Source organism: Lissotriton vulgaris, chromosome 3_1 (genome assembly GCF_964263255.1).
Source record: "Lissotriton vulgaris chromosome 3_1, aLisVul1.2, whole genome shotgun sequence".
NCBI lineage: Eukaryota > Metazoa > Chordata > Amphibia > Caudata > Salamandridae > Lissotriton > Lissotriton vulgaris.
In genome coordinates, this window is record NC_141689.1 from 988,585,541 (window position 1) to 988,604,817 (window position 19,277).

General features: G+C 50.6%; 1 protein-coding gene across 2 annotated transcripts in view; it reads left to right on the top strand.

The window, feature by feature from the left end:
• Window positions 1–19,277, top strand: part of KDM4C (lysine demethylase 4C) — a 2,012,700-nt gene that overhangs the window by 1,223,765 nt on the left and 769,658 nt on the right. For both annotated transcript variants that reach the window (XM_086961357.1, XM_086961358.1), the window contains exon 13: window positions 2,958–3,151. In XM_086961357.1, coding sequence (XP_086817483.1) covers window positions 2,958–3,151 — 194 coding nt within the window. The remainder of the gene's footprint in view (window positions 1–2,957; window positions 3,152–19,277) is intronic.

Genomic DNA, 19,277 nt, shown 5'->3' on the forward strand with positions numbered 1-19,277 from the left:
GGCAGTAATTAGGATGTTATTAGGGCATTGAAGTTCTGATGTAGAAGTTAGCAAGTTTTGCTTTTAAAGTGCTGGTTTTTGGTAACTAATTGCTATTAGATTTATAGTTATTTTCTTTAGGGAAGATTTGAAAAGCTCTGGCATTATGATGTCTAGGTTCAAAAGGAGGTAGGATTCAGACTTGGCATATATTTATGTTGAGAAGCACCATCTAATTACCAGCAGAAAATAATTTTGCAGTTAATGTCGTTGGATAAACTACCAGAATGGACGGATGGTTTTCCCAAGTTTCCCATTAAGGCCAGTGGTTCATTAAAGCTGAATTCCATGCAACAGTTGAGGGCCATCCACTATTTGCTGAGTCTGAATCAAACCTTGTGAGGCCATAGACTTTCCCTGATGACATGGTGGCTAAGTAGAGTTATGCTTTTAACGCGGCCCTTCACAGCAGTTAGGTTGTCATTGTGGACCAGAACATATGCCATGTAATGCCATGGCATAATTTTTTTTTAACAAACTTTATTGACATGTACACTGAGAGCAAGCAGAGCAGATGCAATGGTTCACAAAAAATACTGTCAATGTTTTAAAACGTAACAAATACCAGAATAAAGTAAGGTGTTGTACACATAATATTGTGTTCCTAAACAGGCAGCTTATCAACAGCATTTCCCTGATTCTATAAAACTACTTTTGCCTTCCCCCTCCAAAATGTAATTGCCAAGGCAATATATATATATTCTGATGTTTCCTCTGGCAATCTCTTGCCTTGTAGATGCACTTCATCTATATTGAAAACTTTTCAAAAGTCATTTGCAGCCTTTCTGGGAAGGTATGTAGGTATGATGGTCCAAGTATCTAACAGTGGTTAAACATAAGGGGAATTTCCCAAAAGCAGTATCGGCTATTTCTACTGCCAGTTATAAACTGAAATACAGTACGTAAAGGTGCATCGACTAAGATGCATTTTCTGCAAGTAAGGGTGTGTTGGGGTTCCCGGTTGAAGGATCAGAAGAGGGCACTCCTCTTCCCTAAAAGACAAGGTATTCAAGCGTAAATCACCAAGATATATCTCTTTCTAAAAAGGTGGGAAGGGTTAGTGTATAATCAGTAGTCTCTCAGCATTAAAAAGCAAACAGGTGCTTTAGCCCCATTCATCAGGCTTGCATTTCTGACTGCTCCCAAAATATCTTGCGAACTGTCACACATTGCTGGACATTCTTTATAAATTGATGCCAATGAGCCACCCTTCCTGCACGAGGGAAACAAACGGAATTCAGCTGAGAATGTTTGCTTCTGAAAATAGTAGGAGACGACACACCAGTCATGATCTTCAAGTCTTCTGTGGTTCAGCCAGTGGGTGGGTGAATCTGATCACTGCTCAGAAAAAGTCTCTCCTAATTCATTTTAATTGTGCATCTCCTTGTGTGATGGAGATCCGTGTAATTGTGATTCAAAAAAGCATTGTGGTGAATAAGAGGCTAGTTTTCAGATATAGTCTCAAAACCTTTCCAAATGTAAATCATTGTTTGGTGGTAGGATTTTGGATCCAGTGGTTGGAACCTCTTTTGTGCCTCACTCTCCAGCCGAAGACTATTCATGAATGTTGTCAATGTTTTGGGAGCCTTCAAGGGTGAATATGATGTTAATAAATAAGATTGTAATAAATAAGATGTTATTAATATCCTTAAACTGGGAGGTTTAATATCCAAAAGAAACTTTGGATGTTTATTTGGTATGTGAGATTTGTGCCACAGTCTCTCGTTTGTAGCTGGTAGTAGCAGGGTCAAGTTGGAGATTATTACTGTTTATTCTATAGCAAGAGTTGCACGACTGTCTCTAGCGCAGTGACTTTAATGCAGTCTGTGGAGTCTCCATGGGTGAAATGTAAAGACACGTGCTATGGAGTAACCAGGTTTACCACAATTATTTTCATTCTGCTTTATAAATTTGGTTTGCTGTCTGGGTCCTGTGAGGTTTTACATTCTTCCATTGCTGCCTTTACCTAATTGGTGAAGCCTGTGGCAGTAAATCATAGCTGTAGTACTGATTGGTGCTCTTTGATGAAAATCTGTATACAATTTGGTACACCTTAACATTTTTAAGTCTGAGAGTATTAAATATGTGTTGAAGAGGTGATGGCATATGTCCTATTGTTAACCAATATTTTACTATGTGCTACTTTTTTCTTATCACAGTGCTGTATTTGTTCCTTGGTAACAAGAGCACAAGAGATATACATACCACCCACTTTTGTGATGGTGTGTCACTACCTCATCAGTGCATCAGACCCTGTCTGGTCGTAGATCAGAAGCCTCGTGTAAAGTATATTGCATTTGACCAATTCTTGACAGCAAGCTACACCTACACAATAATTAAAGCACTTTTTTTGAGGGGGGGGGGGGGTCGAGGAGGGAGTCGTGCCTGTATCCTTATTGATAAGCAGTTAGGATGTGGCTGGTACAAAACTTCTAGGCCTCTCAGCATATTCTTCATAAAGAATCCATTATTTTGCATTATGCCACTGCTTGGTAGGCTCTTATCGTCTCCACATAGACTCACAGTCTTCACTATTAAGTATGTGTGCTTTCTAACGGTAAAGGATGAAATAGTAGAGTGACCAGTGGTAACCAGAGGAAGGACAGTAGAAGTTGAAAAAAAAACATTTGGGACATTTTGGCAATAGCAGTTTTCTGTCTTCATGGAGGCGTTCACCCTCGCATGTTAGAGCTGTTACGAAGATGGTTAGGACTCTGTATAATAATTAGGTATGGATAATTAATGTGCCATTACAGAAATTTAAAAATATTGTTTCGTACTTTCAGTTGGTTTACGCTTTTAGTGCTCCAGTGGGTCAGTCGAAAAAGGGTTGGCTCGTGGGAATTCAACTAACTGTTTGTATTTTATTTTGTGTGGTCTTGCATTTAGATTTATTTGATGCTTATTTATATTTTTAGAGCCACTTGACATCCAAATAAAGGAGGAACAATTTTCAGAAACTGAAACTGAAACTGAAGCTTGGGCCAAACCTCTTGTCTACCTTTGGCAGAAAAGGCCGGGCAACCTAATTGCTGAAAGAGAATACAATTCATCTGTTGCCAAAATGGAACCCTATTGCGCTATTTGTACTTTGCTTTTGCCGTATTACAGGGTAAGGATGATACATGCTATTGATTTGTTTTACATTTACTGAAAGGTAGTGGCTGGTATTTGAGGGAGGGACTTGGAAAGAGAGGCAGAGCGAACAAGCATGGACTGCCCTATTCTAATTGCATCGCTTTGTTGACCATGTATCATAAGACACTCTTTAGTGGTCTTGGGTCACCAGGGAGAAGTGCAACTGGATAACACTTGAATGCATATTAAAACAAATTACAGTTGAAAAGAGTAGGGCTCTGGGTGAAGGGGCAAAATTGCAGATAGTAATCGCCTGTCTAATAACAAAAAGGTTTTTGTTGGTACCATCTGTATCCAAACATTCTTGCACACTTGGGTTTTCTTGACAAAGAGAGAGACTTGGTGCCCACTAGAAGTACAGAAGAGCAAGTATGGGATCACAGAGGTCCCTTCCTATATGCAAATGATTCTGATGGATATTTCTGAGATTCCTCTCCATTTGGATACTGACTGAATCTGGAGATATTTTCATCAATGAACTCTACATACTGGTAGGTGGCACCATATGGCTATGCAGAAACTTTACATCAACCCGGTGCTGTGGCCAGCCAGGATGGGTGACAGGCATGCCCTTAGGAAACTCCAGCTCCCTTCTATCATTATCCTGTTCTCCATACCCCATCAGAAGACACCCGGCAGCACCATAGCTCCCCTTCACTCTCCTTCACTCCTTGGAGCTATTGGAGGAGCCCCTTTTGGCAAGCTCCTTTGCGGCTGGAGGACTGGAGCAGGCCACTTTACGCTTCCAGGGGCATGCACCCCTGGGGTCTAGTCTGGGCCCATGTGCTGGTCGTTGAACTCTTCTCTAGGTACTGCAGGGAGGGCTGTCTCGGGAGCTAGGGAGACCCCCCCCTAACTGGACGTTTGTGCCCCTTTCTAGCTTTGACCCCCTGGCGGCAGTACGTGCTGTGGCAGACATCTCCCTGCCCTCTGGCATCCTACCTCCTTGAGGGCCCAGAACGGTGAATGAGTCGCAGCCCTCCACAAGCTGCCTACTGGACTTGTTTCCCACGTGGCTTAGGGTTGGGGACCACGCATCAGGCCCATCCAGGTAGGCTTAGACGCGTCATGGAGGCCTCCGGGCCTTCGATCTCCTTTGGGGTAGGAGTTTCTTACCTACCATAGTGAGGTTGGGAGCACTATCTGTTCATGTCATTCCAGCCTTGCGGTGGGGAGCCTTACACCGGCTGGTGGGAAAAGATCACAGCAGTGGCCACTGGAGATACTGAACTGTAGATCCCCCTCCTGGGGTGACTGGAGGAGAGTGAGAGTCCCCAGCCAGCAGGGCATGCCAGGAAACATTGCTAACCTGCCTCTTGACACAGACCCGCAGTTCTGTGTCAAAACCTCCACAGAACTGCGGGTCTTTGATACCCTGGAGCCCCGAGTTGAGGATGCGGACGGCCACTCTCAAAGAAATAGTGTGGTCTGCTGGCCTTCCCTGCGGCACAACTTATGTCCCAAAGTCTTGCCTCATTTCTTTGTTATCGAAAGGGCCTGTAGGGCACTGACACCAGCACCTCCACCTGGGTGCCCCTCCAGGGGCTCTCATTACTAGGATCCTAAGTTACACGGATGGGAACCTAATCCTGAGAGCTGCCAAAGACGCACCCACACTGGAGTTCAAAAACAGTAATAATGCAATTTACCCCAACTACACTCACAAGGTACAGGAGCGGTACAAGTCTTTCATGGATCTCCGGTACATGCTCTAATATCCGGCCAAGCTCTGTGTTATCGCATCAAGGCGGTCACACTTCTTTGAGTGGCCCAAAGATGTCAGTTCCTGGCAAGTCATGTTTGGTGTACATCCTGACCGAATCAGACCCCTTCTCTCTCCGGGGTGTGTGGCGGGTCGTGGGTGCCCCTGCACCAGAGGGTGCGACAGGTCACGGGGAGGTACCGTCCACATTGTAGTTCCGGACGATGACACCATTGATGCTCCTGAACTGGGGTCCCAGCGACTGCCAGAGATGCTGATGATGAGTGGGGCCACACTGGACGATGGAACAATGGACGCTCTCTCCACTCAGTGACGATGTCCATGACAATGTATGGCCCTGAGGTGCCTGGGGGCTCTCCAGGATTGCGGTGGGGTACCCCAGTCGCCTGCTATCTTCTATGTGAAGAGTGCAGTATTGGATAATGGCTGTTCCTGACGTCGCTGATGACCTGGAGGCTATCCCCAGAAATCATGCAGGAACCCGAGGGCAGGGTGTTTTGGCTGGGCCTGGGCGTAAAATTCCGCTCCCCTCACGGAGTTTTCCCACTCCGTGCTCCGCATAGATTGCAGGTTCCAAAAATCTCCACTAAGCTGCACAGAGAGGAGTTTTTTTACTCTCTTTTGGCTCGCCATTGAGGAAGCTGCCGCTCTAGTAGAATATCTGCTTGAGCGCAGAAAGAAGTGGGCCCTGGTGCCGTTTCAGCTGATTTTACAGTGCGGGGCAAACTCTGGCACTAAAAATCAGCATGTGCAATGCAACATATCTCACTCCACCGCTTACGGAACTCAGATGAGCACAGTGGAGTTTTTTTCTCCACTCTGCAGAGCTCTGAATAGTGGAGCTCCATGAACTCCACCTGCACTGACAGATTCCTTTGAACTAAACTGGTACATGACTCACTCGCAGTCACTTGAATGGGAAACTATTAAGGCAGTGATTCAGGGATGTTGTATAGGCCTTTCCTGTGGGGTCAGGCACACCCTACAAGCAGAGCTTCTATAGAGGGAGGATGATTTGTATGCGTCCAGTTGCTGGTACCAGATGGGGAGGAGGAATTATTAGGGCAGCAATTGGTTTCCTAGGTGAGGGATAGGCTTGAGAAGAACACTCTTAAATCATACTGCCAGCTTCTGCACAAGGAGGGAGACAGCTGTGGGTGGCTTTTGGCCTAGATTCTTTGGCAGAGACGCCTCGCTTCCCCATTCTTCACCTTCGGACCCCTCAGTGCCGGAAGGTCTACACACAGTGTGCCACAGTAGACGCCTGTAAACCCATCTGGAGCAGGTGTATCGGAATCTAGATCCACCTGCATGGGCAAATATTGATATCTTTTGGGGCTCCTTGCCGCTTCCCCAGCTGGGAGCAGTTGTTGTGAGTTAACTGGATGCTGACCCCACCCTTGAGGAGATCGGCAGCCTTGGGGCAGCTCCTTGGTGGCAAGATTCCAGGCAGCCATTGCTTTCCCACCTAGTTTTACCAGACTTTCGCTCCTGTTCTTACCAGACTTTCGCTCCTGTTCTTACCCAACGTTAATTGAAGGTGTACTTGAAGGCCCGGGGAATTGCCATCCTTTCTCTGACTATGGTGAAGGCTGCATCTCTGATGATGATGAAACCAGACTGATTCTTCGGTTCCATCGACTTGTATACCATGCACAATGATTAATATGGAAACTAAATTACTTTGCACAGCACTTGCCCTTCATTTGGGACCAGTAGTTAGGCAATTGATCCACGATGACCAGTGCAGTTTAATACCTGGTCATAGTACCTTCATGAACCTGTGGCACTTAAGCCATGTCTTACATGAGATGGAGGGTAGAGATTAGGAATTAGTGGGGCTCTAATGCAACTGCCTCGTGCAGGTGCTGGAGGCGATGGGGAACTGTACACAATTTCAATCCTTAGTCCTCTGACCCTGCTCGCATGCAGGTCGCTCCCCACTCCACCCGACGGCCCACATCTGCCTCAAACCTGCTCCCTGCCTGATTTCCTGCCTGTTTTCCTGCTCCCTGGCACTCCTTCCCGCCGCTGCGTCCCTGCAGCCCCGCCCCCCATCTCCCCATTGGGCACCCCGCTCCCGCCTGCTTCTCCCTCCCTATCCCCCTCTTAAGGAGGCTGCCCACGCCACCACACGACCGCCAGCTGCCTCGTACCTGCTCCCTTCCGCCCGCCTGTTTTACCGCTGTTTCCTGCTCCTTCCCGTCCCTGCGGCCCCGCCCCCCTGCTCCCCATTGGACACCCTGCTCCCGCCTCCCAGCTGCTCCTCCCTCCCAATCCCCCTCTTAAGGAAGCGTCGTAGCGGGCGCGCCAAAGACAAGCCCGTCTGCGCCCGTCCCTGCCTGGACCGCGCCCAGTGCCAGAACCCCTGGACCCCGCGGACGCCACAACACCAGACTCCGCTACGACGCCAGCACCCTCTACGCACTCAACGCCGGCCTAAACAACACCTGCTTCCAAGCTGCCCCGAAACGGACTCACGGATCTTTCGCCTGTCGCACCTCAGCTTCACGTGCAACAGAGCCACCAAACCTCCAAGGACTGGACCCAACCACCTCCACTGCATACTCCTCAACACCCGCTGCGCATGCAAACACGCTGTCGAGACTTCCGCCCCAGACGTTACCTTCCTGACCGAGACATGGTGGAATGACTCCTCGGTGCCCAACATCGCCATAGCCATCCCGGACGGCTACAAAATCACCCGCAGGGATCGCACCAACAGAATTGGAGGAGGAATAGCCATCGTCCACAAGTCTACCATCAAGATCGCCACCCACGCAGACGACACCCTCAACACCGCCGAACACCTGCACTTCTGGATCCACACCGACCCCAACACCACCCTCAGAGGAACACTCATCTACAGACCCCCCAGACCCCGAGCTCAATTCAGCGACTCCATCGCCGACCTCGCCAGCACCCATGCACTCGCCTCCACGGACTACATCCTCCTCGGGGACCTGAATTTCCACCTCGAGAACAACGACAACGCCAACTCTGCCACCCTGATCAACAACCTTGCCAACCTCGGCCTCAGACAACTCGTCACTGCACCCACCCACGCCGCTGACCACACGCTAGACCCCATCTTTTCCACAGGCACCCACGTCACCTTCGACCACACCACCGAACTCCACTGGACCGACCACCGCTACATCCATTTCACCTTCAATAAACCAACAACGCACCACCGCACCCAAAAGCTACCTCGCCGCTGCTGGAGCAAAGTCACCGAAGACCAGCTGATCACCACCCTCGCCCAAAACCCACCCACCGACCCCACCAACCCAGACACCGCAGCCCACAACCTCAGACAGTGGATCAACGACTGCGCCAACACCCTCGCCCCACTCAAGAAACCCTCCAACAACCACCCCAGCAAGAGAGCCACCTGGTTCACCGACGAGCTGCAGACCTCCAAACGCGCATGCCGGAAACTGGAAAAGATATGGCTCCACGAAAGAACTTCGTCAACCATGCAGCCCACAAGGACGCCACCCGCAGACACCACCACCTCATCAGATTAGCCAAAAGATCCTCCTTCAAAGACCGCCTGGATAACAGCGCACACGATATCAAAGAGCTTTCAGCATCGTAAAGGAACTCTCCAACGCCAATGACATACCACTCTCACAAGAACTGTGCAACTCACTGAACATCTTCTTCCACCGCAAGATCGCTCACATCCATGACCGCTTCAACACCATGACCGCCCGACTACGCCAGACCCCACTTCCCGTGTGAACACCACCAGCGCCGCCTGACCTCCTGGTCCAACGTCAGCGACGACGAGACAGGCAAGGTCATGAACTCCATCCACTCAGGATCTCCGTCAGACCCGTGCCCACACCACGTATTCAACAAAGCAGACGCTGCCATCGCACCCCAACTACGGAAGGTCATCAACATCTCCTTCGAAACAGCAACAGTCCCGGAAAGCTGGAAACACGCCGAAAGCAACGCCCTCCTAAAGAAGCCCAAGGCGGACCTCAAGAACTTCCGGCCCATCACCCTGCTCCCGTTTCCGGCGAAGGTCCTCGAGAAAATCGTCAGCATGCAACTGGCCCACCACCTGGAAGACAACATCTTGAACCCGTCCCAGTCCGGGTTCAGACGAAACCACAGCACCGAGACAGCCCTCATCGCCACCACAGACGACATCAGGCGCCAACTAGACAACGGCGAAACATCAGCCCTCATCCTCCTGGACCTGCCAGCCGCCTTCGACACGGGCTGCCATCCCACTCTAAACACACGCCTCCTAGAAGCTGGAATCCAAGAGAAGGCCCTTGACTGGACCACGTCCTTCCTCTTTGGCAGAACCCAGAGCGTCCGCCTCCCGCCCTTCCGATCCGAGGCCACCAACATCATCTGCGGCGTCCCCCAGGGCTCATCCCTCAGCCCGACGCTGTTCAACATCTACATGGCCCCCCTTGCACAAGTTGCCCACCAACATGACCTCAATATCATCTCCTACGCTGACGACACCCAGCTCATCCTCTCCCTCACCAAGGACCCGCACACCACCAAAACCAACCTCCACGAGGGAATGAAGGCCGTCGCAGATTGGATGAGTAACAGCCGTCTGAAGCTGAACTCGGACAAGACGGAGGTACTCATCCTCGGACCCACCCCCTCAGCCTGGGATGACTCCTGGTGGCCGACCACACTGGGAACAGCACCGACACCCACCGACTATGCACGCAACCTAGGATTCATCCTGAACTCCTCCCTCTCCATGTCTAAACAGGTCAATGCGTCTCTTCCTCCTGCTACAACACCCTACACATGCTCCGCAGGATCTACAAGTGGATCCTGACCGAAACAAGAAGAACAGTGACACAGGCCATAGTCAGCAGCAGACTGGACTACGGCAACGCACTCTACGCAGGAATCCAAGCCAAACACCTACGATGACTACAATGCATCCAAAACGCCTCCGCCCGACTGATCGTCAATGTCCCCCGCCGCAGCCACATTACCTCCACCTGAGAGACCTACACTGGCTCCCCGTCGACAAGAGGATGACCTTTAAGCTCCTCACCCACGCACACAAAGCACTCCACAACGCCAGACCAGCCTACCTGAACAGCAGACTCAGCTTCTACACCACCACCGCCAGCTCTTCCCCGCTGTTCCCCGCATCCAACGAACAACCTCCGACGGCAAATCCTTCTCCTACCTCGCCGCCAAGACCTGGAACACCCTCCCTACCCACCTACGGCAAACCCAAGACCTACTCGCCTTCAGAAGACTCCTCAAGACCTGGCTCTTCGAGCAGTAGCGGCAACCTGCCCCTCAGCGCCTTGAGACACTCACGGGTAAGTAGCGCGCTTTACAAGTTCTCTGATTGATTGATTGGGTATGCTTTTGTATGGACACAAAACAGCAGGAGTCCTAATATGAAGAATCGGCCACCCTGTGTAGTTTGACATTTGCAATGGAGATATACCGGTTCCCCTTTCGCCCAGGAAGAGGAGGTGAAATTACTGTTCTTGTACCCTGCAAGCCAAGCACGGCAACTGGAGCTTGATAGTAAGGACCAAATTCTTTCTTGTTGTCTATCTTCTCTTGGACCAGTTATCCAACTTGGGGTAGCCAGCCGACTACCGGAATCTGCAACGCAGCATTTAATGTGGAGGGCAAGTATTCTTTTGCAAGACTGTCTCTGATCTTTGTAGTTTCAGCAAAACATTAGAATGTTCATCTACATCAAAGGATGCGGCTGCCGCTACCATGTCTAGACCATGAAGGTCTGGGACAAACATTTTAATGCAAAAGAGCATTTCGTATGGGTTCCTCCCACCCAGATACCTTCTAGGGAGATTATTTAGTGCATTTGGTACGCTATTGATGTGGTTAAGCCAGTCTCTGCCAGTACCTAATACCTTTGCTGTCAAGGATTGCTTTAAGTCACGGTTCATCCGCTCCACAACACTATTACCCTCAGGCCGGTATGGAGACGAAAATTTGACCTCGACCCCCAATGAAGCCATGGCATCCTTGTACGCCTTAGAGGCTAACGCTGGACCCTGGTCCGAATGGAAGGTACCACACGCAAAGATTCCCACAAAGACACGCAAATCCCTTACGACAGATCTGGAATCAGCACTCCTTTGAGTCCATAGCCACACAAAGCCCGTGCAAGAGTCAACTGCTACTAAAATGTACTTATATGCAGTATCAGATGAGAAAGGACCGCAGTGATCTAAAAAAACACGCAAGTGGTTTATTAGATATGTACAACTGAGTTTGGGGCAGTCGTGCAGCAGTAGAAGGTTTAGTTTGCTGACAAATGCCACATTGAAGGACATAATATATTGTTTGTTTGTACATACCCCGCCACCAATATCGTGCTGGAGAAGAGAAACAGTAGCTGACACGCCGGCATGCGCCAAAGCCATCCCGGCATGGGCTGCTGTAATCAAAGCCTGTCTACGGTCCACGTTGGATATTAACCTGTCACCAATGTCGTTAATTCTCACATAAGGAACTTTATCAGGGCTTAAATGATAAGAGTATTTAGAAGGGAAACCCCTAGGTTAATTACCTCCTTCTCTGTTGAGGCAATAGCTGCCAAGATGTCATCATCAATCTTACTTTTGGAACGTGTGCTGCTACTACATATGTTGCAGCTGCTGTTTTCGCAGCCTCGTCTGCGAGACGGTTGCCAACAGCGTGAACTCCAACACGCTGGTGACCCAGAGTATGAATCACAAAGACAAGTGGCAGCTGCTCTTTAAGCTCAGCCACTCGAACCCAGATCATTTTATGTTTTATTGTGCACCCCTTGGAGTCCCGATAATCATTTTGTGTCCAGAAGGGTACATTGTCATTGTAGGATTGAACACAGTAGTAAGAGTCACTCACAATTAGAGTGGTCACACTGGGGTCTGTGTACTCTAATGCAAGCATCAGAGCACGGAGCTCTGCCAGTTGGGCAGTACAGTCCCCTAATGTCTGAGTATGCACAACATCATACTTAAATTCACCATCCACCATAGTACCAACCACAATTGTGCCTGAATGCTCAAGCAGCCAGCACGATTTGGAAAAAGAACCTTGTATCAAAGTGTAAAGAGGCTTGATACGCTGGACATATTCGGGAATGTAGGTACGCCCGAAATTCAAAAAGCCCAGTAATGATTGTAGTTTCTTCAGTGTTGTGGGAGCTCGCAAAAGTGCGCCTTTTTCAAGGAATTGAGGAGCCAAACCCCGACCTTCATTGTTTGCTCGTAGCCCAAGAACAACACTGTGTACTCTGCAATGTAAGATTTTGCAAAGTTACATTTGTAGCCAAAATCTGCAAAATTGCTAATTATGCGGTCCACTCTGCACAGATGCGGCCATAATTCGTCTGTGAGATAAATGTCATCCACATACGAATATGCATCTATGCGATGCCCTCCAAGAGAGAGACAACACGAGCGGTAAATACGCCCGGACTGTTATAGCCCATAGCCAAACGGCGAAAGTGGCGCTGTTTGCCACCACTGGTAAAAGCTGTCCATTGACTACTAAGTGGGGACAGATTGTGGGCAAAAAAAACATTGGATATGTCAAGTGTGGTTTTGAACCTTTTACTCACGAGACTATCCACAAGAGCAGAACTGTGAGTATTCTGCACTGCGCATGTACGACAATGTGAGTTTAAGTGGTGGTAATCCAATACCAAACGGTACGAACCATCTGGTTTGGTCACGGTAAAAAGGGGGTTCTCCAGTATTAGGGTGTCTTTCATAGATTCACATGCTTGAATATTCCCCGTCGTCGAAGTGGGAGCCCTACAGTAAATAAAATAGTAATAAAATCCCAATAAAATATGTATGTAAAAACATAACACATAAAAATACACACTAGAAATAGTTGAAAATAGCAGGTCATAATTTCCACATAGGAAAACATGGCAAGAGAGAAAAACATTTGCAACATATCCCTGTCATTATGTTAGTCCAAACTACAGCTAATCAGACGCAAGCACCCCTCCAGAACCTTCTCCTCAGAGGCTCAGGCCCTCAGATTTCCTACCGCACGTCGTGTGAAGGGAGTCTCCCTGAGCTCTGCTCAGTTTTCTACTTTTCTCTGGTTTTCCAGTACTTTTTACAATGTCTTCAAGTAAGAAGTCTTTGTTTAGAATAGACCTTGTAAGATCTGCAGAACTTTCTCCACCAAGACCTTAAAGGATAGGGAGGGTCACCTCCTCCTCTGGTTACAAAGGCTGAAGAACAAGGCTTCTGCTCTTTCTGACACAGAAAGCCTGGTGTCAGGTACTTCTAAAGCCGCCTCAAAGCGTAGCAGTGTGCAAGATTTACCTGCTCCCTTATTGAAGAAGAAGAAACTCTCACTCTTGAAGGCTCCTGCGGTGTCCCCATCTCCTCCTGCTACGACCCCGCGATCTGGCTCTCAGGCGTCTACGGCTTCTGAGCACGTTTCCTCCTTAAAACGTGTAAAATCGTCGACGGGAGCGTCGACGATCGCCCCGACGACGAGATCTGCCGGCTTGTCGACAACAACAGTGACGACGACTTCAGCTTCTAGTTTGTCGACGGTGGCTGCGCCGACGGTGTCTATGTCGACGAAGGTATGCCTCAGTTTTAAAACTGTCTCGTTGACGATTCCTATCGCCTCGACGTCGAAGAAGAGTCTCTCGTCGTCATCGGGATCTACGTCTACGAGAGTTGTGAAGAAAGACTCCTCGTCGGCCACTTCGTTGACTAATGCTCCGTTGACTGTGGTTTTGTCGACGACGGCCTAGTCTACGACGATTCCGTTGATGGCGGCTCCGTCGACGGCGGCTCCGTTGGCGGTGGCTCTGTCGATGGTTGATCCGTCGACGGTTGCTCCGTCGATAGTTGTCCAGTCCTCATCGACGGCTCCAACAACGATTTCGTCGACGGTGGTGCCATCATCCTTTGCATCCTTGCCTCTGGTGCCGATTCCTTCATCCGGGTCTGGCGTTTCCTCCGCCGACCCTTTGCACCAACGTCGCCCAGTGCCTCTGGAACAGCTTGACATTCCGAGTGACACGCAACCCCCGTCGCCCCTGTTTGCGAAAGGTTCTGAGCAAGACTCTGTTTCTGGGGACGAAGAGGATGATCATTTCCGGGCAGCACGTAGCCCTTCTGAACTAGTCATAAAGTGTCAGGTCTATGGGGATGATCATGAGGACTCGTATTCTCAGGAGGAAGAGCCGTCCACTCCGGTTCCGACTGCATCAATTCCTCTTTACCTCATTTCCAATCTTCAGTATATGCTAGAGGATTACAACAGGCGTTTTCTGCCATCTCGCCATGGTTCGCCTCTGCCTACGGCACCTGCACCTGTACCACCTTCTACAGCTGTTCCGATGCCGCAACCGGCACCTGTGCCTGCACCACCTCCTACCGCTGTTCCGCAACCGGCACTGCCGCCTGCTCCTGTTAAGACCTCTATTCAGGTCCATTGCTACAGTCTATGACAACGATTATTATAATCTTCGCCCGGACATTGAGGATGGTGAGCTACAGGATGACGATACTGATGGTGATGGCGATATGCAAGACTGGAACGTTTACCAGATTCAAACGCCGTCCCCACCTCCTGCAACTCCGGGGGATTCCCCTCCTGTTGACATTGCAGGTTTCCACCAACTCATGGATAGGGCGGCACTCTGCTTTAAACTTCCAATGGTTCAAAGGGAAGAGGACTGCTTCTCTTCCAGGGGATCCTCATCAAAGTCATAAGCATTAGAATATTCCCGCCATTGTGCGGGACCCCGGAAACACTATATTATATGTGCCCCATATATAAATACACATATATATAACAAATATATATATAAAAAACAAGCAATAGCAGCCAAATCACATTAGAGCTGAAATATGCTGTGAAGAATTTCCACCATACATGAAAAATAAGCATTAGAAACAGGAGAAAACAACACCAAAGTTTGTTTAAGAATTGTTTTAATGCTCAGAAAGCAGTAGAAATTCTCAGAACTCACTGGAAGCATAGGAAGCTCCCAGGCTGCATTGCAAACACACAGTCTAACAAGACTGAAAAGCTAACCTGTAGCTAAATAACAAAAAACTGACACTGTGCCTTTAAGGCACTCATGACCCCCTGTATCCCATCATGCCTCAGGAGTGGCAGTTAGGTCAGTTGTTCTTTCCGGCTCCTTCAGGGAAGGACCCTGGTTACACAGCTCCACTACTTTTTCTGGTTTTTTACAGAAAAATTGCTTTTTTTTGACAACTTTTACTCTTACTTCGATGTCTTATATCTAGTCAAGTAAGATACTGCTTGTTTTGAGCAGTTTGGAGTGCATTTTCCTCAGAAAAAATGCCTTCTCTCTTTGATAAATGTCCTTCTTGTAACAGCAAGAAGGCCAAGACAGACAGCCACGAGGTCTGTATTGTTTGCCTGCCTGAAGACCATGATCCAGAGACCTGTCCTCATTGTGAGCATCTGTCAGGAAGGACTCTCAAGGACAGGGAGAGGATTCGGATTTATGGCCTGGCTCACAGAGCTTCGAGAGGGAGATCTCCAGTGAAGAAGGGCTCCAAGAAGACCCATTCCTCTTCAAAGAAGAAGTCTTCACACCCTTCTACTTCAGCGTCGAGCTCGGCGCTGAGAAAAGATCCACAGGTGGAATTTTCCTCTTCGAAGCTGCCGTCGACGGCGGGCTCGCCGTCAGGAGGAAGGCCAGGTACGTCGACGACATCGAGGCCGCCATCGTCAACCGGGCGGCGATCGGCGTCGGGGAAGGCTACTCCGCCGCCGTCAACCGGGCGACGGCCGGCGTCGAGATCCATTACCCCTCGCCGTCGTCAACCGGGCGACGACCGGTGTCAAGAAGGGTGACTCCTCCGCCGTCGACGGTGGCTCGTCGATCGGCGTCGAGGACGCGGTCTCCGTCGGTGCGGCAGCAGCGCTCGGCGTCGAGGGTGCCCAATACCCCTCCGCCGTGGTCGCACAGACGTTCGACGTCGAGACACGGCTCTACGTCGGCGACTGACCATCGTCGCTCGACTTCGAGGCAGGAAGCTCGGTCGACGACAGGACATCGTCGTTCGACGTCGAGGGAGAAGCATGCGTCGACGACCGGACACCACCGTTCGACGTTGAGGCAGGAAGCTCCGTCGACGGTTGCTCATCGCCGCTCGACGTCGAAACACTCTCATGGACATTCGAGGTCGAGGTTGTTTGACCCTCCGACTCCTCGGAAGCGGTCAGCTGCTAGAAGTGAGCGCTCGACGTCGAGGCACTCGGATACGATCATGGTGACAGAATCAGCTTCTCACCATTCATCTCATCGGTCCTCGGGATCCTCTACTGCGCATTCAAGATCCGGGAGCCCTATACACAGGACTCCTGAACGCCGTCCAGATCCTTCAGCGGGGCGCATCAGACTGTCACCTAGATGGTACAGATCCCTGGACCATTGGCGAGACGATGGGGCTACCAGGCGGATGCAGGAGTATGCCAGCCCACACCACAGGTCACCCCTCCGGAACCTGGTGGAGGAGATGGACAAGCGTAGCCCTCCCAGGCGCTCAACGCCTGCGAAGCTGCCCACCAAGGCAACAAGAAGGTCCCGTTCGCCTGCAAGGAAAGCTAGGCGGGATGATCGGGGAAGATCTAGATCTGCAAAGGATCCTTGACTGGAAGCTCGAAACCGGGGCAGATCTCCTGTGCGGTCACCGACCAAATCCCCCAGGGCGTCCCGATCCCCTAGAGGAGAACATCGGGCAAGAGATCGGGTCAGATCTCGCTCTCCTAGACGGGAGGAGCGCTCCAGGAGGTCGCGGGAGCGGAGACGCAGTTCTCACCATTGACATAGACGTACTCCGTCTACCTCATCCACTTCATCTACCAGATCGTCCAAGAGGGACTACTCACCTACTTTGACGGACAGTCCTACGTCCAGGTCCTCCCCAGTGGATGATATTGGCACGTACCTGGACGTTCTGCAGAGAGGTGCGCTTAAGCTGAACATCGAGATGTCTGTCCCTCAAGTGACGACGACAGTCATTTTCGAAACCTTGCACAAAAAGGCCATCTCCAGACCTCTGCTGCCTTTGGTTCCGGGGATTATGGACCCTGTCAAGGAAGTTTTCCTAACCCCAGCAGCAATCAGAGCAGTGCCAGCGCGCATTACCAAGAAGTACAAACCGGCGGCTTCTGACCCGGTGTTTGTGAGGTCTGACCCTCCGGCGGACTCTGTTATCGTGGCAGCGGCGAGGAAGACACATGCGGTGGCTGGTTCATCTTCAGTCCCACCAGATAAGGACAGCAAGACCCAAGACTCCTGGGGTCGGAAGGTTTGCAACTCTGCTGCTTCCACTCTTAAGGTCGCCAGTGCGGCTGCGCTCCTGGGTCGGTATGACAGAGCCTTGTGGGACTCGATGGACAGATTCAAAGCCAAGCTGCCGAAAGAGGACCAGCAGGACTTTGAGGAAACTGTTACGGAGGGGTGTCTGGTGGCTAACCAGATGATCAGCACGGCCGCGGATGGGGCGGTGCTTTCGGCTCATTCCTATTCCCATGGAGTTTGTGCCAGAAGATCGGCCTGGTTGCGCCTCACAGGTCTAAAGCCGGATGCTCAGCATCGGATTCTGAATCTCCCCTTTTCGGGTTCCGCGCTCTTCGAGGAACACGCGGACGAGGAGATGACCCGAATGAAGACTGAGCTGGACACGGTGAAGGTGGTGGGCTTGGAGAAGAAAAAGGAATTCAAGCGCCGCTTCAAGTCCAACAGGGGGAGAGGTGCCCAGCAGAGGGTTCAAACCCCTCAGTGGTCCCAGAACAAAGCACAGGGAAAACCCCAGTTTCGTGGTAAGCCCAGCAGGGGCAGAGGGGGCCACCAGCAGTCCTCCAACACCACGAGAGGAGGGAAGGCCTGAACTGTGGCTTCCTCTGACACCGTTGCCCACTCCAGTGGGAGGAGGTGCTTCGCAACACCTGGCAGAGTGGGTCAGCATCACAAGAGATCAGTGGGTGCTGAATATACTGCGAAATGGATACAGGATACGTTTCCGTGCTCTTCCGAAGAGCATCCCTCCGAAGAGCTCTTGCCCTCACCAACTGAGCTTGCTCCAACGAGAGGTGACAATCCTGCTGCAGAAAAGAGCGATAGAAGAAGTTCCTCGCGCTCTAAGAGGCAAAGGGGTTTACTCCAGATATTTCCTTGTCCCCAAAAAAGACCAGGAGGACAAGTTCAGACCCATACTCGACCTACGACTCCTAAACAAGGTTATCGTCAAGGAAAAGTTCCGCATGTTGGCGCTTCACCAAATATGTCCTCATCTTCAAGCCGGAGATTGGATGTGTTCGGTGGATCTACAAGATGCGTACTTTCACATCCCGATTGCGCAGCAACATCGAAAGTACCTGAGGTTTGTCGTGGGGAACAAACACTACCAGTACAAGGTGTTACCCTTCGGTCTCAAGTCCGCACCACGAGTCTTCACCAAATGCATGGCAGTGGTGGCGGCTTTTCTTCACAAGAAGGGTCTCTTCGTTTATCCATATCTGGACGACTGGCTCCTGAAGGGTCCATCTCCGGTGCGGGTAGCGCAAGATCTGCATCTGTGCCTGCAACAGCTTCACGGTCTCGGCCTCCATGTGAACCTGGAGAAGTCGGTCCTGCGATCTACGCAATCCATCCACTACCTAGGCTCCGTTCTGGACACAAGCGCGGGAAGAGCGTTTCCTTCGGAGGAGAGACTTTCTTCCATGAACCTGAAATGTGGGATTCTGCTAGAGTCTCGACCCCCAACGGCGCGGCAGGTGGCGTCTCTGCTGGGTTCCATGGCGTCCTGCATTTTTCTCATCCCGCACGCCAGGCTGAGAATGCGTCCTCTGCAACAGACCCTGGAGGATCAGTGGGACCAGGCAACAGGTCGTTGGGAGGACCGTATCCATCTTTCCCAAGCGACAAAAGAGTCCATCAGATGGTGGACTCGGAGACACAATGTGATGGTGGGAGTGCCTTTTCATCAGCCCATTCCGTCTCAATCTATAGTGACAGATGCCTCCCTGCACGGCTGGGGAGCACACATGGGTCCTCTTCAGATTCAAGGCCGGTGGTCTGCACAGGAGCAGACTTACCACATCAACATGCTGGAACTCAGAGCGGTGTTACTGGCTCTCAAGGCTTTCCTGCCAGCGATCACCTCCAACTCTGTCCTGGTTCAGACGGACAATACAACAACCATGTTCTATCTGAACAAACAAGGAGGCACAAAATCTCGCCCACTGTCTCGGGAGGCTCAGACAATATGGCATTGGCTCCTCGCTCGAGGTCTCACGGTGGTGGCGGTGCATCTTCCGGGCGAGTTGAACGTCAAAGCAGACGCACTCAGCAGGCACTTCGAAGATCAGCCAGACTGGG